General features: G+C 41.6%; 1 protein-coding gene across 3 annotated transcripts in view; it reads right to left on the bottom strand.

Annotated features, from left to right (window-relative positions):
* DCAF1 (DDB1 and CUL4 associated factor 1) overlaps nt 1-22,515 on the bottom strand; it is a 46,904-nt gene that overhangs the window by 18,905 nt on the left and 5,484 nt on the right. For all 3 annotated transcript variants that reach the window (XM_030282925.4, XM_072935014.1, XM_030282927.4), the window contains exons 3-17: nt 18,721-18,797; nt 18,394-18,467; nt 17,335-17,448; nt 15,499-15,636; nt 14,199-14,699; nt 12,964-13,065; nt 11,607-11,765; nt 10,160-10,339; nt 8,754-8,963; nt 7,415-7,584; nt 6,098-6,222; nt 3,752-5,012; nt 2,671-2,869; nt 1,900-1,982; nt 1,047-1,131 (exon numbers count right to left, since the gene is read on the bottom strand). In XM_030282925.4, coding sequence (XP_030138785.1) covers nt 1,047-1,131; nt 1,900-1,982; nt 2,671-2,869; nt 3,752-5,012; nt 6,098-6,222; nt 7,415-7,584; nt 8,754-8,963; nt 10,160-10,339; nt 11,607-11,765; nt 12,964-13,065; nt 14,199-14,699; nt 15,499-15,636; nt 17,335-17,448; nt 18,394-18,467; nt 18,721-18,797 — 3,478 coding nt within the window. The remainder of the gene's footprint in view (nt 1-1,046; nt 1,132-1,899; nt 1,983-2,670; nt 2,870-3,751; nt 5,013-6,097; nt 6,223-7,414; nt 7,585-8,753; nt 8,964-10,159; nt 10,340-11,606; nt 11,766-12,963; nt 13,066-14,198; nt 14,700-15,498; nt 15,637-17,334; nt 17,449-18,393; nt 18,468-18,720; nt 18,798-22,515) is intronic.

Raw genomic sequence — 22,515 nt, 5'->3', positions numbered from 1 at the left:
ACTGGACTGGGAAGCTGCAATCACAAGGTACCACTTAGCCAGAAACTATTTCAGAAATGGAACTGCTTTCAGAGCAGATGGTATTTACAAACATTAAAACTCCAAAGCACACAGCAAGGGGAAAAAAGCCAGAAACTATAGAAAACTAGTTAAAATTCCTGGCATTTACACAGAAAGGCAAATTTGAGCTTTGGCACAATAAACTTTTGGAATATTGGAATTTTGGCTTTAAACTAGTACAAAGGGTTTGTGATCATATCCTCAGATAAATCTGATCTGTAACATCCTTCAGAGCCCAGCTCTTGTTCAAACTTACAGAGGAAGATATTCTCTAGAACTGGAAAACAAATCTATTTACCAGATAAACAAAGTTCCAGCTAAATCCAAGCTAAAAACTGGACAGGAATTGAGAGTTTACTAAACAAATCAGTGTAGCAAGTGAAATTATAAATAATTTGAGTAAGTTATATTTAATGGAAAATTTTTATGCAAATTCTCTTTTAAGAGAGATGAGGCCTATAACAAATGCAAAATAGTACTGCAAAGCAGCAGCAAGTCTCTGAAGCCTTGTCTGTCCACCTTGCAGGAATTCATGCAAAGCACTGCAACAATACTCTCTGAAGATACAGTGGTAAAGTTAAATTACCCAAAAGTAATCTGCAAATTTGTGGGGGGGCAAAAGGAGAGCATTTCTAATAGGTCATTTCCCACAGCTGTTGACTGAGCTACTGTTTACAGTGGAACTTTACTATTATTGCTAAAGAGCAAGGCTAAGAAAGCAACTTCAGAGGAAAAAACATCCTGCATGATCTCTCTCAAATGAATACAACAAAGCAGACTCTAAAATTGCTCAGGATACCTGCCCAGAGGCAACACACTGCTTGTTATGGTCAACTTTTTATCCTCAGGAATGGGGAGAAGTTATTTGACACTTTCAAAGCTTTCCTCTGAAACTCATCAGTTACACAGAGCATCAAAGCACTCACATCAATTAACAGCCATCCTATGGAGAATTATATTTATTCCAGAGCTTTCCTGGTACTTACATGTGCAATGTCTCCCTTTGTGCCAATGACCCTGTCCTGAGAGTGCTTGCTGAACTCCACATAGTGGTCATCAGGGAAGGAATGCCTGCAGATACAGTCGGTAAAGAAGTCAAGGAATTGCAGATTCTACATGACCCAAACAACCCCAACAGCTCCAGCACAGGTTTCAACAATGGAGAAAAAATGTAGAAAACCCCCTCCTTTAGCACTGACCACATCATACTGCAGTAGCAAATTCAGACCTGAATCAACAGAGCCTGCCACAAATAGAACACTTTGGAGAAATCAGCAGTGGATTGTGGACATTGAAATGTGCAGCCTGAGGGAGCTCAACCTTTCCTCTGAAGAAAAGCCATTCACTGACCCCATGCAGGTCACACCAAAACTGTTGTTTACAACTAAAGCAGACAACAATTAAACCTTTTAAAATGAGTTTTCCACTCAGGTTTTAATGGGAAGGAACAATTGTAAATACTGCAATAGATTTTAAAGAGTTTGCAGTCCAGGTCTGACAATTTCACCATGAAAACCACTATGCTAGTCGAATTCTGAACTGGCTACAGAATGATCACCAAGGTAATTTACAAACATGAGACTAAAAACACAAATATGTTTCTTTGCCTTCAGGAGGAACAGTGATGTATCTTGCATGAAACAGGATTTCAGGTAGAACTTAGCTCAAATGTGCTCTGTACCAAACAAAATAGGGAAATTACCAACATAAGAAAGGGATCACATTTTATTTTTCACAAGAGACATTTTGAGATCTGTGGTATTCTGTTTTAGAATTTATTCCTGTATCAAATGGTTCTTCCAACTGCAGCACACCCCACAGCTGAATGAGTGTACCTACTTCATATCAAAGACAGACTTCATTCCCCACAATGCAGACAGAGGTTGGCTCCATGTAGCAGATGTCAGCAATAAAGATCCATCCTGAATTTCCAGATTGGCATAGAGGAAAGGAAAAGAACACCAGGAAAAACAGAGGTTACCATTTTACCTATACACTTTTAACTTACAAGATAAATTTAGAAACTGTAGAGCAGACGCTTTTGTGCTTAATACAACTCCCATAAAGCTAAAATCTAAGTATCTAATAATAATATCCAAGTATATCATAAAGAGCCCAAAGTAGACAAACTTTACAGGTAACAATAGGAACAATCTATGATGTCAACAGCAGATAAGATCAGGATAATCCATGGCTGCATTCTGATACCCTGCGAGGGGAGTCCATTCTGCTTATATCTTCTCTTTCTTCCTAGAATCATCTCCTGAAAGGTTTCCTTCTCCAGTAAAGATATATAAACTCTGATATTTTATCACGTAAATAAATGTGTAATAGTCAGTTTAAGCATTTTTCCACTTCCAGACATATATATTAATTTCTTACGAAGGCACACAGCTACTGTGTATCTTCTTTATTATCTTGGGTAGAAGAAACCCTAAATGTAGAACTCACAAGAGCGACAGTATGCAACTATTGTAAGTACTCCAACAACAGGCACTGCAGGCCAGCCAGTAGGTGCATTTCAGATGTACAAATCCAGATGGGCCCAAAACATCCCAGGGCTCAGGCAGTGAGAACTGCCAAAGATCAGACAGGTCTGTGGTTCCTTACCCTGGATGGCTCAAGGTGCGTGATGGCAGAGTTATGGCAGTTGTAACTGGCCTCTTCCTGTCCACTGAACACGTTGTAGAGTTTCAACTGCCCCGTGCAAGTACCCAGCATTAAGAATCGTTCTCTTGCAGAAAATGCACAACAGGTAAAGCCACTCTCATCCTCATTTGCTTCCCTGAACACAGAAATTGGACGGAACCTAGAGAAGGCAAAAATACATGGGTAACCCAATGGAGAGAAGCAAAACTGAAATGCTGTGTGATATTAAATCCAGCCCTTAAAGATTGCACAGGTACAAGTTATAACTTTCTTCTAGAGTAAGCCAGGTGTCAGTTTGAAGACTAGTGCTTGAGCATTACAACAGTGTTTGCAATCTTTCAGTGTTTGTTTTCCACTATGTGGTACTTCTGTTAAAGCACATCATTAAGCTGAAGCACTTGGACTCCATCTTCAAAGCTGGATTGATAGAAAACTTGTAATGTCAACACCTGGGTAAGTACAGAGAGCTAGCAAAAAAAATTCTTAACAGTTCTGAAACACTTAGCACAAGAAGATGTCACATGAGCTAAACAACACCCTTGCATCATAACTTCCCACAGTGACACTGCTTTCACTGTGAAGATGCTCTCATGAACGTGTCACCTTTATTTTCAGAAACTTTACATCACCTTCCAGTTTTACCTCAGCAAAGGCCACTGGTGGTGCTGATGATTCAGTTGCAAGAACAAAGTATAGATTTCACTGTCCTGCATCTGTCAGCCAACCATCCTCAAGGCTATGTTACACTCTCATATAATTGGTGCTGCATACTCACCTTCCACTGGAAAACAAAGAGCTACCAGCTTCATTAGACAATGTTGCTACTGAAAAGAAAGCGTGCTTTGCATACTAAGGGTTGGCACCAAGGACAAGACAAACAGAACAACTACTAAAAATGCCTTTCAAGGCTCTTTCATGTCACTGTGAATGAAAACTCTGCAAGGATACTCCACCGTGGGACTGCACAGCCTGAATCCAGGTAAGGCTCTTTGGCACGGGGTATACATCCTGAGAGAGATCACAACATAGTTTTCTTCCTTACCTGCTGAATATAAGGTGTCTATCAAAGCAGCCACCATCCACCCCTCCGTACTTCGGAAAGGCCGCCCTGCGGGTCAGCCGTGAGGTAAAGTTAGTGGGCGCCTGGCGCCTCTGTTTTGGCTCAGGACACTGGTGGGGAGTAAAGAGAGAGAAAGGGGGACAGGTGGCAACAGGGTTCTTGCAGCGGGCGTGCTGCTCCCTAAGGTACTCTGTGATTATACTGTCCAGCGTGGGTGGGGAAGGAAGGTGTCTGTCCAGCTGCTTTTTGATAGCTGGGCTCTGGCTGTAGGCGCCATGGTCCGATTTTTGTCGCAACACTCTGATTTTCCTGCCGTTGCAGGGAGACTGCCTCTCTCTGACAAAGCTAATCCTGCCAATCAGAGGAGAGTTGCTGGTAGAAGAAGGGCCTGGAAGGGCAGGTGGACCTTGGGATGCAGACGCTCTTGCCTGAGCGTGGACAGAGGTGGCAGTGGAACCTACAGCAGTGTGGCTACTCAAACGGGCCGAGATGCCGTTAGCTATACGAGGAGCGCGAGGCAGAGTCACCGGAGAGGCAGCGGCTGCAACAGGGGTGAAGGCAGAAGAGTGGGATGCTGCAGTCATGGGCAGGTCAGCCTCTTTCGTAAGGACAGACGCCGTTTCCCCGAGGCCCTTAGAGATGAGATGGTTCCGAATCAGCAGCAGCAGCTCCTTCTCAGGGAAAGTGATCCTCGACTGGGCCACCACATCGGCCTTCTGCAGCCGTGCCAGCGAGACGTCCGAGCCGATGAGCAGGGGCTTCCCTGAGACGCGCTCGATGAGCTCGGCAGCGTACTTGCAGAACTTCACGTGCTCACTGCGCTTGTCCTGCAGCACCGGCTCCTTCATCAGCTGCTGGATCTGGCAGCTGCTGAACAGGGGCAGCTTGCTGATGATCTGCCGGACGGTGCTGCTGCGCGACAGCCCCACCAGGGCTTTGCAGGCCAGGGCCCGGATCTGATCCGCGTCGGTGATCGGCATCTTCACAGACAGCAACGACAGCAGCACCTTGATGCCATTGTTGGACTGCACCACATTCCACATCTTGGCTAACGTGTGCTCACTGCTCTTGGGGGCCTGCGGAAGCTTTCGACGAGGGGTCCCAGAGATGAATTTCCCGATGCTGGAGATCCGGTTATCTGGGCCACACACACAGTTGATGATGATCTGAAGAGCTGATTTCTGAATCTCAGCATCATGGATGAAAAACTCACCCTCAGCAACCCCAAGGATGATACTAATACCTAGTAAGGGAAAGAAACAGCTTCTTTATTACTCTAAAACATATCTTACACAAGTTGATCAGAAAAGTAATGGAATCTTCCAATAAATTTGAAGAAAATAGGTACTTCCCTTAATTCCAGAAATTCCTGAAGTTCTGCTAACTAGTCTAAGACATTCTTCTACCTCCCTAGCAAAATATTTTCCTCCCCTGCTGGTCCTCCACCTCCTCATCAGTAGGTAGTGTCCCACAATCTCTTAGATTGATCAAGCACAGTCCAGGAGTAAAAAATCTAAAGTATCTGGACAGAGCAAGATGCACAGACATGCTCTGATTCCTACCGCATGGAGCAACTCTCTTGTATAAACACCAACAAAATAAAAACTAAGGGAAGGAAGGGGATTAAGTCATTGAGGACAAAATAATCATATCAACTTCCAAAAAGCATCAGGTAATAAAGAAACTTTAGGGAAACTTTTTTCCCCCCGCAAAATTCCTGTTAGTTTCACGTCTGCTTCAGAATATCAAAACCCTCACAGAATTGGTGTTTGCCTAGAGGTGTTTTGTACAAAAGGAATTGTCTTTTGCCTATATCCAGTATTCTGCCTGCCTTTATTTTTATTTTCTTACAAAGAAAAGTGAGGCTCTAGTTGAAGTAGAAGCCTTGGATCTGATCCAGGCACATCTCACTCATTTACATGCTGAACCTGGAGGTAACCAGTTAGAGCATAAGTCACATATCAATAATTGTTCCTCTTCCTTACTCTCAAATGCCATACCCTCAGGAGATCTAAATTTCCGAGAAACTGAGGAAGCCTAATAGTCCCATTATAAAAGTATATTTGCCTCCACCTGTATTTAATGAGCTCTTGAAAACAAGTCAAGAGAAAGACCTGCCTCTAAATTTGTAACCTAACCACAGTGCTAATCATGACATGATTTTAACCACAGTGTGCTCTCCCATCTATTTGCATCCTTGACAGTAACTCTGAGTACATGAATTATTTTAACCCTTGTCTCACTATAGGTGAGGAACAGACAGCCAAAACCCATGTAGCAGAAGACAACTGATAAATGTGCAAGTCATTAGGATCATATTCTGCTTACCCACAGTGGAAACAGTAGATCCAGCTTCATCTAACACATCCACAGGTTCTGCCAGTTGCAACTGGATTTTAGGTACTACAGTCAAGATGGCCAGTACATCCAAAGCATATCGTACTGTGTCATTCCTGGAAGACAGCAACAGAAGAACTCTTTGAAACTACATGTACAGAGTTGTTTTAATAGCATAAAATAGTATTCCATTTCCTCTACTCTAAGAAATTGACATAAACCAGTCACATCTGCTGCATTTGATGGTGCCTTTTGATTTGAGAATGAAAAGGGCTGTTCTCCACAGAAGGTAGGGCTCACACGCACACCACTGCCTACAGTCTGCCAACATTTATCTTACACGGCTCATAGGCTCCTAAAAACATAGTGATTCTCTATTTATAAAAATAAGAATGTTAGCACTTACTAATGAAACCATTCTAAATTAAGCTGCTAAATTTAATCTAACTCCACATCTTAGCTGGGAAACACTGCTGTCCAAAATACTCTGTCACCAGTTAACTGGGAAGTAAGTTTTTCTGAAGTCAAGGGAAACTGTTAGCAGTAAACCAGACAACTCTAATAGTCAAAAAGACACCAACTTAGGCTCTAGCTCAAGAAAGATGTGGGAGTGTGGAAGGTGAAAAGGGATGTTCAGCAAGAGGTGAGAGAGCAGAAAAATGCAAAATATATGAGATTTTTAGCCTGGTTGGAAAAGTAGGAGTTAATCCAGATTAGGTTAGCAATTAGGAAACAGCTGCAGAAGGAAAGAAACAGGAGAACACAAACTACTCAGGCGGGAGAGTGCAACCTGGGAGTGGGAGGGAGGCAGGGAACTTCAGAAGCAAAACAGATTTCAAAGGCTTTCAATTTAAGTTAGGCAAGGAGCTCCTGTAGGCAGCGGAAATAAGGAGGGAGTCCTGGACCACCCCATTCCAGGATTAAGATATGTCTTAATTTCACCCTCTTCCTGGAGCATTTTCTAGCCTTTCTCTTCAAAAAAGGTAAACAAATTTTGAGACAGATAGAAAGAGGCACAGAACTGTGATGAAGCTTTTCTGAGAATTCAGTGCCATACTAATCAAAGGCCTGAGGCATTTTGGCTCTTCAGAAATTTCTTGACATCCCTCTCTCTACCTTAAAATTTTAGTCCTGCTTTCCCCAGAGTTAGCTTTGATAATCACTGTGTTGCCACAGCACAGGCCCTAACAGCACTAACCAGCACGTGCCTATTTTAAACACTATCAGGGTAGAAAATCTGGAAATGTAATGTCCTGCCCAAGAGTCACAAGTGCTGCACTCAAATACAGCACTACACAAACAGCTCACCTTGCATAGTATGTCTTCCAGTTGCAGGCAATGGAAATGAGCTGAAGCATGAGCTGGACACAAGACAGCTTGAGAAAAACTTCTGCTGGCTCCCAGTAAAGCTGTGCTGGACCATACTCAATCAGGAACTCCATCATCTCCACAATCTGCTCATGAGTATAGGAACAGGCCTGCAGGGTCCAAAGGACACCATTAGATCACAAGGGTTACAAATTTGCACATCAAATCCCTCACTGCTGGGATTTGACTGAAAACTGCATCTATAAGATCAGACTACTCTGTGTCTTGAAGATTAAGTATTTACTTCCAGGTTTATTCCCCAGTTATAAAAGAACATAGCAACTGTCACTATAATACACAATAAGCTTAAGGATAATATCCTTAAAGTTTCTTTACAGTCTCAGAAAGCTAAGGCAAATTTAAGAAGTTATATTAAATTAAAATTCTACTCTGCTTTTAAGCTACTAATCTAGTAGTTACTACACCACCACTCAATACACAATATGCTAAAATACTAAAAAGGCTGCTAAAAATAATCAATTACACTTTCTAAGTTTTTACTACAAAGGATACTGAATAAAAAAATTCCTAGCAAGTTTGCCTTTCAGTATTTTTCATTACGTGAGAAAGCAACATTTTATGTACGTTTTTAGTTACTGAAAATAAGCGATTTCTGCAGAAGCAAAAACACCCTTATTTTCTTCAGTTCCTCCAGAAAATCATAATAAATTAAATCAGAAACCACAGGTGAATGTACTTTCTCAAAACCAGCAGCCCTAAAATGTAGTTTAATAAAATCCTAACGAACAAACAAACAAAACCAACACAAATCAACAAAACCAGCTTTGCAGGGAGGAATCAGGAAAAAAATAATCATAACCAAGACTATGGATTATTATCTATCTGGATCCCACAGGTAATTTCTAAAAACAGTCATATTCAAAAGACATTTCAGTTATCATTATTATATTAAACTTATTTCTGAGTTTTCCAGCATTATGTACCTCCATATACATACAGATTCTGTCCTTTCAGAGATTCACAGCATAGAAAACCCCACAAATATCAAAAACAACCTGCCTTTGAGTTTTTGAGAGATGGAAAGGGCACAGCACATGAGCAAAAGGCTTAATCAAATGTAATTCAGAAAAACCTCAACGGCTCCTCTGCATTTTCCTATTACAGGGCCATTCCACACAACAGGAAAAAAGTACAAATTAAACACTTGCAGCCTGCCTAGTTATTACCCTGGCTTCAAAGGGTACTTACACATGTCTACAGCTTGGATTCAACTGAGAAATGCAACAACCACGTGAAAAGCCTGCAATGTGCTCCTCACCTTGTAGGGGGGCTGTGGATGCACCAGGATGCCGCCCTCAGTGCGCTGCAGTGATTGCTTCACCTGCTCCAGTTTGATGGCAAGGTGAGCCTCGAAGTACCGGCGCAGCGCCACGCAGGTGTGCTTCCCCGTCTGGCGACTGGCAAAGATCTCATCATCGCTCAGGAGGGCTCCTTGGTCTTCCAGGTTTAAGATCTCCAGAGTGCTTATCTTCAGAAAGAAGTTGGGTGTGGGAGAAAATTCCATCAGCTCAGTCTTCAGGTAAAAAGCATCTACAACTCTCAGCTGCTCTTGTACCAAACCCTAACATTGCCTTTGCTGTGCAGGACATAAAAGCACACTGAGAGCTGACAAAGGCTGTCTAAACAGAAAAGGGTCTCTGTGTGTGTTAACAGCCAAAATTGAATCATGCCCTCTCCTTCAGTATCTATGAAGACAGAAACTACAGAATCACAGAATGAACTAGGTTGGAAAAGACTATTGAGATCATCAAGTCCAACCTATGACCTAACAGCTCCTCATCAACTAAATCATGGCACTGAGTGCCACATCCAGTTTTTCTTAAACATGTCCAGGGATGGTGACTCCAACCCCTTCCTAGGCAGACAGTTCCAGTGCCCAATCACTCTTTTAATGAATTTTCTTTTGACATCCAACCTAAATGTCCCCTGGCACAGCTTAAGACTGTGTCCTCTCGTTCTGTCAGTCATTGCCTGGGATATGAGACCAACCCCCACCTGACTAGGTAGTTGTAGAGAGTGATAAGGTCATCCCTGAGCCTCCTTTTTTTCCAGGCTAAAGAAGTCACATCAGTCTAGGTCTGGAGGCAGTGTTGTGCTGAGTACTATTAGGCATAATATGGCACCATGCTGTGTGCTTGCACCCTGCAGCACTAATGTTCCTGAGTTATACACAGCCCAAGCTGCAGGAGTGCACAGCAACACCCTGCAGACATTGCAGCCTTTCTACCTGACCAGTGTCTTAAACTTGTGCCCAGAAGGTACCACAGCTCCTGCAGCACACACACAGTGCCATTCCTCTTCATGGAACAAAGCTGCATTTATCCACATCTAACAGCACACATGTCTCTGTGGAGTGGCAAGAAACATCTGGACTATCACTAAGCCACCACTGTTTGAGTAAGTATTACTTAACCCAGGAGTTGCACAAAAAAGCTCCCAAAGGGTATAAAGCCTCTAGACAATAATCATCATAATAAAAGTAATAAAGATAAAAGGATGCATGTGAATGTTGCTCAGAAAATTCAACCCACCTCTCCATCTCTTGGGAACTGAGGAGGAAAAACCCCAAATAAAACCAAAGAACAAAACTCTACACAGTTGCATTTATAACATGCAAAACCTGCCACGAAACCCCTGTTCCCTACTTAAAGCCACAGCCCTTACCAGGTTAACCAGACGTCGCAGCCCATCGTGCCTATCAAAGAGCTCCAGGACAGCACGGAAGGAGAAGCAAATGGAGAAGAACATGGTGGCATGGCAGCAGCCCGAGGCATGGGAGCACTCCATCAGCCACAGGGTGTAGTTCACTACATCTGAAAGCACATTATGGGGGTGCATGCACACCTAGAAAGTAAAAGAACACTCCTGAGGAGGACTTCAAACAGATTTCTTAAGAGATTTGGTCCAAAAAGAATGAAGACTCTTTGAGAGGACAAGTATTAGCTATTCCCAGCTTGACTTGGGACATCTGAGACATGAAATAAGAAGTCCCATTTCCAGACCAGTAAAAATAGCTGCTGACTAATAAAGACTAAAAAAGAATATGATTTGGCAATGTAGGACTAGAAATTGGTCCATTCCCAGAGCAAAGCACAATGAATACAGCAGCCTTAGTGTAGTATAATTCCAGAGTCCTTTTCCATACCACTTTTACATATCCAAAGAATGCTTCACTAGAGGTAGACAAGTTTCCATTGAAGAAACACAAATTCTGCTCAGTAAAACCAAATACCATATGCAATGCTGGGGTACTAGCAAACTCTAGCAGCACTGAAGCCTAGGGGAATCACAAGCATTGTCAAATGCAAGACTAAAGCCTGACTTCTCTGGAAGCAGACAACTGAGCTGGTCTTTTCCTGCTCTCAGGCCATGCCTCTGAGATGTGCAGACCATGTGCTCAGAGCTGCACTTTTGCATTTGCCTATTTACTTCTACTGAGGAGGAACTGGGAACCCTCTGAAAGGGTCAGTGACAAGTGGAACTGAAGTGCTGGCACCAGCTGCTGTGTGCCAGGTTAGCAGAGTTTTCCATCTCTCCTCTGCTGGTGTTGGATATACTCAAAGAATATAGTGCTACCAGCTTCAGACCTACCAGCAGGGACTATTTGACAAGGGACTGTACCCTGAAGCTGGCTTCCTCTGAAATCCAAAATGTTACCACAGACACCTGCTCTACCGGGTGTCTGAACATATTTGGGATAACATCTGGCACCATGCATGGAGAAAAACAACCTCAGGTGTAGTAGTCCACTGGAACAGACAGGAAAAGAAAGGCAAATGAGAATGAAGGAGGTTTTTGTTGGGATTTTTTGAGGGAAAGAGGGAAGAATAGAATGAACAGGGTGACTAAAGTATTAAGACAATGCTGGCAAGATCTTCTCTTAATTCCCTAGAAACTGAAATCCACACCCTTGAAACAAAACACTGTTATTCAAACATACACCTTGAAACAATACACTATTATTGATATACCTCCTAATGCCTCTGCATGTAGCAATCAATCACCCGTATCAATTTGCTTTTAAGCTTAGAAGATGGTTATTCACTGAACACAGCTAGAAACACAGAAATTATGGGAATCACTGCAGTTACAGTACAAGAACAACCCTTACCCTCTCCATAGCATCTTGATTGTATGACAAGTAATACAAACACATGGACACTCCTGTTGCTGCCATGGAAGGACGAGGAATCTCCAGCAACTTCTGCACTCCTCCATGAGCAACAAACTCTGTAGCAAACTTGTTGTGCAGCAGCAATGATGCCAAATGCTAAGGAATCATAAAAGTAGATTAGACTAGGATTCTTCAAACTGTCATCAATTCCATCCCCATCCCATAGAAAAACAGAGAGTAGAAAAAGCGACTGCTCTGTGCTTTGTGTACCTCACTTCCTCTTCCCATTACACGTAATCCAGAATGTAGTATTTATCGCAATAACAAAACCAAAAGAGACACTACCAGACTTTTTTTTTACACATCTTGCAAAAGAAATACAAGAAAAGCAGAGCAACTCAGAAATTATCCAACAGGCCACCTTAAGGTCTTTCTATTGGCTTCAAATTCACTCACTTTCTATTATCACGACTAAAGATTTAAATTTCCATTCATATTTTGATCATGACATATTGCTGACAAAAGGAATTTTACAATATTAGCTATAAAGGCAATTAAAGGGAAGCCTGCAACTGCACTGAAGTGTACTGCACACTGCTTTTCTGTATTACCTACATCCTAAGAGGATGTAAGAGCCACTGTAAACCCCACTCTACTCCCAACTGAAGTAACCTACAGCTACTGTAGGAACACGGTTCCTTCAAAATAAATTCTCAAATGACAAAGATACAGAGAGGAAGACTCTGGAGGATCAGCGGCAGATAAGTTATTGTGAAAGAGGGAAAGAATGCACAGGAAAGTTTAACTTGTGCTGCTGCACGGCAGGTTTGGCTTGAATAAGGTTATTTTGTGTGGCTTTTTACCTCGGGGAGGTAACCTTAAAGACTACTCACACAAAACTAGTTTTTAAACCACTGAGTTCAGAGATGTCATACTGGGGCTTCTGGGAGTAAGATGCTTATGCTCCCTCACAAGTGTTCTTTGAGATGGCAGGCAGTGGAATAACTCAGGAATGCCATCTAAGGGCAGCAGGAACACAATCATTTGACAGAAAAAGGAATTTTTATCATCTTCAAATAGGTATATGAAAGGTGAACTTAATGGCCCTTCCTGCACAATTAAGATATTTTTATTCCCTCCTTCCTTTCCTGTTTTTTTCATTTTTAGTGCTTGACACTTCAAAAACCAAAACTGCAAGACATTCAACTTGAGTGAAAGCCATTTCCAGTCCCGGAGAATGCTGCAAGACATCAGCCTAAAGAAGATGAGCACTTGCCTTTGACACATAGCAAGCATATATTCCATGTTTTTACAATGTTTATGGTATATTTTATATATTATGAAAGGAATTTACCTTAAGGGCTTCAAAAGTGAGGAGCACATCATTGGTTCGCTTCAAATCAATGTAGTACATCATCAGCTCCCTTGAGCCCAGTTGCATAAAGATGGGTAGCAGCTGAGAAGATAAAAATTGGACACCAGCTGAATGTTTCATGGGAATTACTAGGTCTTTTTTGGTTTATACTCTCTCAAACCCCCAGTTTTCCCCTATTAGCAGATACCTGTTATGAGAGGTCAGAGGTAACCAGTTCCATCCATAGGAAGCAATAAAGGTTAACAGACCTCTTGTAATACATCTGCTGACTGCAGCAAGGTGCATGGCAGCTGCCACACGGAAATCTTAAAGACTCTCCTCCAAGTGCGGCTATGGAAGTCCACACAGATACCACCCTGGAGAGAGGCTCCACCTTCCATCTGTGCAAAGACAACTACCCAACAACTGAACAGAAAAAACAGGAGAGCAGGGCAACAGACCAAAACCCTTTGCATCATTCTTTGTAACACCTTCATGCTAGTAATTCCTATTTTTATAGCCTATTATTGCTGGCATATGAAACAATCCAGTCTGCATGCAGGGTGTTAGGGGGTAATGGTTTCACTGGCTCTCACAGAAACAAAGCACACATGTGCACACACGTAACATCTACCACAAGGCAAAACGGTGTTGCTTTGTTCTGTTACTAATTAAGGTAAACCACAAAAAAAAAAAAAAAAGAAAGGAAACACTCTTTGGTAAATCTGACACAGTCACATTATTTTGTCCGTTTAAGTACTCTCAGTTATCAAAAAGCATCTGCATAATGAGCCCTGCCACTTCTCCTCAGAACTACTACAGAGGCTACACAAACCACTTCATTTAGAATTTCAAGTTTATTATTTCCTCAGACTTTTACTTGCAGGACTCCATTATATCCACCATCAGAAACAGGAAAAATGTCTGCATTTCAAACAAAGCTTCCAAGCGCTTAATTTAGCAGGAACATGGGACAAAATTCCCAGCCATGCTCCAAACTACCAGACCACACATCTGCTAGGTTCAGGTTTGAGTATTACTCACCAAGTAATATTCAAACTAATGACTTCATCAGTTTTGAAGTCATCAACAACTCAGGAAAAGTTACCAGTCTTAATCATGACAGGAAATATCAGAGCGTGATATAACAGTTCTGCCAATTTTCCCCCACAGTTCCACTCAGCTTTGTACAGAGAATTAGAACAGAGTGCTTCCTCCCACCTTCATATGCTCACCTCTTGGTACTCCCCCAAGGGAGTCAGGTACTGAAGAATCAGCCTCTGCTCTATGGCAGGAGTCAAGGGGTAAAGTGTGTAATTAGTGCCAATGACCCACGGGGACATTTCTGACCAGCTGCTGTTGGACAGCTCAACAAATATCCGCTCCGGTTCTGAGGTGGAGAAGCCCAGCTTTTGCTTGGCCTTCCGAAAGTCATCTCTTTCATGCTGCTTCCCTGATCTGCTTTTTCTCAGTCCCCCATCCTCTAGCTTTGTAGCAGAGTTTACTCTGCTACTCGTCTTATGACTTGAATCAAGATGAAAGGAGATCTCCGTATCACCAGAAACTTCTTGCTCTCCATCTACTGTCATCTCCCCATAATCCATATCCACAGCCTCCTCATCAAGGGGCAGCAGAGGATCAGATGGCACTTTCCGAGGACTGGGGCGCTTGTTTTCCTGTTTTGTGGTCATTTCAGTGACCTGCAACTCTCGCAGACGACGAAGGACCAGAGCCACCTGTTTCAGAAAAGCAGCACTCATGAGAATACGCTCCTTGCTTTGATCATGCAACTCTCCTCAGCCATATTTTTTATCATCATACAACCCCTCCACAGCATACAGTGCTGAGTATGCTGTGGTGTACATTTGCCCAGAGAATAACTTCAAAGTGACTGAGAGAACTCAAATCCATTTTGCTACAGTAACTCTCTAAAATATCAGCACCATGTCTCTCATGTGAGGAGGACTGGCTGGAAAGCCATTAGGAGCAGATGAGCTATAGTGGTGCTAACAGAACCACATACCATTTTGCAGCATCCTTCCACCATCTCTGCCCAGCCTGAAATAAAGGCAGCATTCCCTTTGGAAGCAGCAGCTTTGGTAAATTGCAGTTCCACAAAACCAAGGGTCATACTTTTACTTTTAATGTTTAGAAGAGAAGTCACAGCTGTCTCCGTGTTGACTTACCTTTCATTTTAAAACTATCTGGTGGGAAAATCACAATGTGCAATAGCTACATTTGTAGAGCTTCTGAAAGTTCTTCTTTAAGGGAAGTTTGAATATGAGCCTCATTAAAAAGTAAAGTATTTGACTTCTTAGGTTTCCATTGGCATTTTGAATACAACTGCTGTTAACAGAATAATCAGGCTGCATTCTCCAACTCAGGCAGGAAAGGATGGAAACCATGACTGTTACAGATAGTACTACAACTACTGTAAGACTCATATATTAACCTGTGAATGTGAGCTCCCCATAAATAAAAATTATAAAGAGGTATCTGTACTCCACAAAGGGAAAGTGATTGAGAGATCATTACCAATTGGGAGTTCTCATCCCTGTAATTTGCAGCAATGTCCTGGTTTTCCATCGCTCCTCCCAACAGTCCTGTTGCATACGTTCTTAGTGGCTGATCAGCCTCTCGTGCCCACTTAAAGAGATTTTCAACTATGCCTTCCTAGAAGGGAGAAAACAAGAAACCAGTTCTAACAGTTATATTTCACCTTGAACTTCTCAGTCCTAGTGAAAGCATCTGTTGGGAAGAATTCTCTCTTATTACAATAATGTTCAGTCTGGATTTCCTACCAAGCATGTAATGAATAAAAATAACAGGAGACAAACAAACAAAAGAAGTCTAAATCTTTAAGCTGCATGAAACTATGCCCAGGCATCAGATAACTGGATTTGCACACCTGCAAAAAGTGGCCAGTAAAGGTACTTCCTAGGAAGCAGCAAAACACTACAGGTATGAATTAGTCCAAATGAACAAGCCCAAAGTTCTGACCAGTTTCACTAATAAAAATCTCCAGCAATTTAGCAAATTTCAAATAAGCTGTGTTGAACTTATATCAAATAAAATTAAATTTGGCTAAATTCATAACAATTAGAAAGACAGCAGTTTAGAATGAAAGATCAATTTTCTTCCTCTAAATTGCCACTGGGTTCAGAAACATCAACAATTACCATGACAGAAATCTTGCACAGAATTTGAATTACAGGTACAATACAATAGAAGATCAGTGAAAAGTAATAGTGAAGAGACACATTTTAACAGGAACTCTCAGCTTACAGATTTTTAGAGCTGCCTGTTATATATTTAAAGACAATTGCATTATTACTTCAATGCACTTATGTAATTAAAAAAAAAAGTCTAACTGATGAGCTGTGAAATCCCTTGGTCACTAGCGGGCCCCTTTGTGACAAGGACAGCACCCTCTTCCCAAAGCCTCCTATGTACAGGAGCCCTAATGCCGGAACTGAGCTCTAGATATTCTCAAGTCAAAAGGAAAAAGGTCCCTCAGCGCAAAACTTAATTTCATTTCAGTTTACAGAAAGCCTTGGTCTCTGGAAATAGCTATATTCTCCTCAAATTGGGAACTATTTTTGTTTTGGTTTTAAATTGTTTTTTGATCAAGGCTCCCCAGCCTCAGCTTTTGGACAGATCACAAAGAGCTCAAATTAAATTAAATCTTTCACAAAGGGAGCACATTATTTTCTTTTATCATGCTTTAGCATTCATCTGCATATTTCCAATAGTAGAGAAATTAATTTAGAACTCTTATATACAGCACTGCCTCATTTCCAAACTTCAGAAAAACCTTAATTCTTACAGATGAGGAAACTGTACCTTGAGTGAAATTCACTTTCTCCTCACTTTCCACTCTGTGTGCATTCCTTCAGAACAACTTATTTGTCAACATGTGAAGTCTGATTCAGCTGTCCATCACAGCTCCAGATAATGCTCACAAAGCTTGTGGATTTTAGACTGCTTAGTTAAAGTATGACTTGCTTATCACTTAGCTCTAGGAAAGCTATTGCTCTGCCAGAGCTGGAGATTACCGGGCAAGTCCTCCATGGTCTATACAGCCTGCTCCATTCACAGGCCTATAAAGTAACAATTCCCAAAACAGTTCATTAAATTCCAGCTCCTCTGTTTCAGTTAGTCACATCACACTTTAAAAAGCTATGAAATAGCCAAGATTTGATTAATTGAACAAGCCAAGAGCAAAAAGACCCAAACTCTTAGTGAGACTGAACAGATTGGCTCTCAGACACAGGATTTCAATATAGCTTTTTACTGGTTTCTCCTTTGGGAAGTCTTGTTGGAGTACAAAATAAAGAAAGCATAAAACCCAAGCTTTAGTACACGTGATACCTTTTCCTGAAACACAACAGCTGTTTCCAGTCCCGGCATGATGTCCAGCAGAAGTCTGCAGGCAGCAGTGTTTAGTGGAGGTTCTCTGCTTGTCATCACATAAGCATTCACTAGCTGGAGAAGATCAGGAACAGCACAGGTTTGAAATTCAACTCTGACCAAACCTAGAGCAGTGAAAGCCTTACGGCTCCCACAGCAGCAAAACAATAAAGTAAGGAATGCCAGTCTAAGCCCTGGATCTCAACACGACCAGCCTTTAGCCTGCTCCCTCAGTGCCTTAGAAGTTAAACTTCTCAAAAAACTACTTTTTGGAGAAGCAGAGAGCCTCTGATCTGCTGTTCACTGACTAAATATCCATCTTGAACTGATTTGTAAAGACAAGCCCCTTGAAAAAACTGTAACAGTACAAACATTAAAAGATAATGAAAAAAATTAACATAAGGAATTGCACATTTTTAATTGCACATGTATTTGCTCATCACTTGCAGCTTGTGTGAGCAATCTGTCAGAATCAGCAACATGTACTGATACAGGTGCTTGCAGGCATGCAAAGGTCACAAAATTCTAGCTATTAAGTCATGTTAGAGTTTAGCAATGCAAGTGGAAAGGCAGACTCTCGCCTCCTGATTCTCTGCCTGAGTCTTCTAGAGTTGACATGTTCTTCTGATCCTGCAGGCAGCCCAGTAGTTCCAAGCACTCAGAAACAAAGCACTTAATAGTGGAATTAATGGTATGCATTTCTATTATAGAAAGAAATAACGATTTTGGACTTGTATTAGAGAAGCTCCATTTTCTTTAAAGAGGCTGATAAATCTTGAAAACAACTAATTCAGTTGTTGCTACACACCTTCCAATAGCTCACAAACTCCCCTTTACTTGAGTCACTTTACAGTGGCAAAAGAGTTGTTCTTAAACCTGTCTTAAAAACCAGTATTATGGAAAAAAGAATTCTGACACCACTAAAAAAATATTAAACAAGGAATAAGGTCAACCAGCACAGAGAAAATAAAAACAATAAGGTGGTGTGAGAAACTGAGAAAGTCCTCAGAGTAAACCTACCGCATTCATGAAATCATCATTCTTGAAGAGTATCCTCAGTAAGTGACCAAGCATACACTCTGGATCTGCCCGACCTGTGGGACAAACAGGAGAACTCATCTTCCTACCGCAAGATGCCAACATTAATATTGAACTGCTACCTTGAAACTGACTGTGGGATGCTCTAGAGTCAGCACTACAGAGCACAGCTTCCCAGTGCCAAAGCAGTGTCAGACCTGGATCAGAAGCTGGCACACTCAGGCTAAAAGCTGTTTACTTTTGAATATGAGCTACCACGTAAGCACTGGGACACAGCTGGTACTGCCAAAACCTCTCAGGACACCTTACCTGGGTGTCGGTCATCAAACGGGTCTGGGTCCCCTTTGCGATACTCTTCAGTCTCCTTCTCAATCAGCTCGGACATTCTGCAGCAGGAACAACACAAAGTGAGCAGAATTCACACTCCTGGAGCACAGCTCCTCACAGCCACAATATGTCAGAGCACTCCAAAACAGCCCATCAGCTTTCACCCAATGTTCAGTGCCACCAGAGGATTTCTGACTGTCCACAACAAGGGGAGAGAAAAAACACTGGCCTCTACTATCTCCTCTCATTTTTAGTTCCAAACTGCACTGAACCCATAGCAACACCCAAGAGATGCACAAACACTGGCACTCTCAAGGGCCAACACCTTTTATTTACTCATGTTAGACTCCTTGTGGTGTTCTAGAACACAGTGTAGAGAACTAGAGTAAATAAAAGGCTTCAGCAGTACTTCTCACCACCACAGTGTCTTTCTTTTGCAGCAGAGCAAGTCCTGAACAGGTACCTTACTCCTCCTCTCTGTTCAGTTCGTGCAGGGGCAGCTGTTCAAACTGTCTGCACAGTGTTTTGTTATTTTGCATATTAAATTTCAACTGTGTTGTAGAATTAAATATAAATATTTAATAAATATGAAATACTTTTAAGTGCTGTGTAACCTCTATTCAGTTATCAACCCTTTACCATGCACCAACTACCACCACGGATAAGACAAGGAGAAACTCAGCCAGCTCCCTGTTCACAGATCTTTAAAATACATTAAATGCTCCTCTGTATCAGAAAAACAAAATTGAGTTGTTTTGGAGCTATGCGTTCCCCTAAACTGAGAACCAGCCTCAATAGACATAAGAAATCCTATGCTCTAATTAGTTTAGAATGACTAGTAAGAGAATTATTATTTTTATTTACACAAAATCAAGAAGATGAAAAATTATCTCATGGTCAAGCAATAAATAATTCCATAGTCATTAACTGTCTTTCTCCATGTAGTGTTAAAGCAGAAACATATGCAGTTTGAGGTGAAATAAAGAGCACTCAATTCAATTGAAAAAGCATTAGGAAATTAAATCTCATTTCCTTGGTATAAAACATGATTCCTTCCCCTCTACAGAGGTCCTGAGTGGGAGGCAGCATCTATGTGCAGCACAGTATTTTAAAACAAGGTCTTAATACCTTAGAGTAGTTATCTAGGCAGAGTTTATCACAGGGGAGGGAAAACTGCTGGGAGGCTGCAGTAATCCGTGGAAAAATATTTGTCTTTGACAGAGGATTTCCCTTACAGAACACTGCTGACTTCTACTCCGCGCCTGTTACTTTCCAGAAAATATCCAGTGTTCGCAGGCATGACTAGAGGCAAAATGTACCAAGTCCTGCCTCTGTGAGCTACACTGACTTGCCTGGGCAACAGAGGATGACTCCTGCCAGATTCTGGGAACAGCAAATTAGCTCATTGGGAATGAGCCTTTGATCTGACAATTATCTTTCAACAAACTGTTGATCCTGTGGGGTTCCAATATTTACTTTTATAAGCCTGATTGTGAAAGGATGCAAATTGTGTCCCTTGTTAATAATAGGTGGCACAGCTTGAGCTCTCAAGAAATTCTGGCACAAACAAGTTACTTAAATACTCCACTGCCAGCTCCTCATTTTTTTCCATGAGAACTAATAGCTGGAGGGATGTCTACTGACAGAAAACTCAGACAAATAGGGAGCTGGGAAGCAGCACTCTCGCCTTGTCAGGTCTTTTGAGGTGATAATTAGCATTTTAGGGATGTGCCAGAAAGGACAGACAAGCAGCATGGAAAGTAGCACAACACTCTGGCCAGTGCATCCTGTCTGGGTAGGCAGCCAAACAGCGAGCCAGCTCCCAGTGCTTTCACGGACAACAACATTATCACAGGCTCAATGAAAGACAAACATGAATCGCTAATTATGGAGGGTTTTGAGACAACTATTCACAATTATTTGACCAAAATAAAAATTTAAAAATAAATACATTAATCCAAAACTAAAACCACACAAACACTGTCTTTTTAAAAAAAAACAATTTCAAAGAGAAAAATCAAGCTTGCTTAAAATACCCTTCTTTTAACTAACACATACAAAGGTGGTTTGTGACTTGACTTAGATAAATCTATCTAGATCAACAGCTTTGTCAATTCTCAATTGAAGCAACTGAGTGTCACATAACTACCAAAGCTCATTTCTGCCTTCTAACACGGGCATCTGGTATACAGGGCTGTAACAAAACACAATCCACAAAAATCACAGAGCTTTTACTCAAGTTTCAAGATGTCCTTCATTCACTTGGCATTATACTGGTTCTGCAGCCATTTCCAAATCTGCAGACAAGATGCAGGATTTACAGAGCCATTTACTTATAATTTTTTTGTCTTTACAACTGTCTTTGTAAAGTTAGTCAGATCCTCATTTTCACTTGCCACAAACTGAGCTCATGTTTTGTGAGCAGAGAAGGAAGGGACAGGGGTATACAGAAAAGTTTGTCAACTTTGCAAGGCCTCTAGTAATCTAGATGGAACAACAAAGCCATCCTAATCCTGCTTTGTGTCATCACCTGGTATTAATAACCAATTTGAGCCTTTACAGCAGATTGCAACAGCATAAGGTGCTCTAGGATCCCACACCACAATACAGTTGGTTTGTGGAGATGAAGTTACAATGTTAAGTTGCTGATTTATTCCCTTGATGGAAGAGGCTCATGGGATGCAATAAATTATCTGAGTCCCACAATTTGCCTGATTGGTTGAACATGACTTGCATCCAGTCTGTGAAGTAACACTATTGCAGGATCATTTCAATTTACAGTTGTTTTGAAAACCATGTATACTAAATATCTGTTGTTTGCTGATAGGCTTTCCAAGCAATTTCTTCAGTTCATACCTTCTAACACTCAAGTTTGTAAATCCGGCTTTTTGGAAGAGACAGCTCAGCTGTGGTCTGTAACTGGTGCTATTACTACTTTTATCCTTGTCCTGTTACTGCACTCTCACCTGTGCTGCCTCAGCATCACATTCAACAAGCCCCCATCCACACAGGGAAGTTTCCTTCCATTTAACTCACAAGGAGCAAGGAAGCAGAAAAATATCACTCACCAACAAGTATGACCACAGCTCCCTCTGCCCTAAGACCAAACCAATATGCAAGGGCATCGCTCTGCCTCAGGACACTGGCCCATGAAAGCTCCAGTTGGTGAGCATTCCTCAGGAGCAGCTCTACCAGCAAACTCTAAATATCTAAATAGCTAAAACTCTCTTCTACAAACAGAAACATGGCTCTCGCTGATAACTGAAGCACTGTAAATCTAATTTCTGATTTTAACTTCTGGCCAAATCCCCATGCTACCTTAAATAAATCTGTACTATCTCCACTAAAGCAAAAATACCCAAGCCTTCACCATTCATAACCACTCTGCCTGCTGCACAGAATCCTTGAGAATTAACAAAGTTATCAGACTTGTCTGAGCATAAATAATATTGGAAGCTCCAGGAGCTGAGTGGGAGCAAGAAGTGCCAGACTGCTATAAGCACAAAATAATACAGGCTTTGTTCAAATGTCTTTAAATTTCTTAGAATACAGTAAATTTCTGGCTATGTCTACAAGAAAAAGCCTTGAAATACCACATTCCTTTCAGACAATATACAAAGATACACCAAAACCTGTTTCATGATTTTCAAAAACCCCACTAATTTTTAAGTGTTTATGGTTGGCTTTCTGTTGCTCATCTCCTCCTCCTATGCTGCTATTTTTAAAATGCAGTAAGAACAGCAAAGAAGTTGTGCCCAGTGGGTGAGGCACAGCACA

This window comes from Taeniopygia guttata, chromosome 12, assembly GCF_048771995.1.
Source record: "Taeniopygia guttata chromosome 12, bTaeGut7.mat, whole genome shotgun sequence".
NCBI lineage: Eukaryota > Metazoa > Chordata > Aves > Passeriformes > Estrildidae > Taeniopygia > Taeniopygia guttata.
This window is presented reverse-complemented; position numbering and strand designations above follow the sequence as displayed.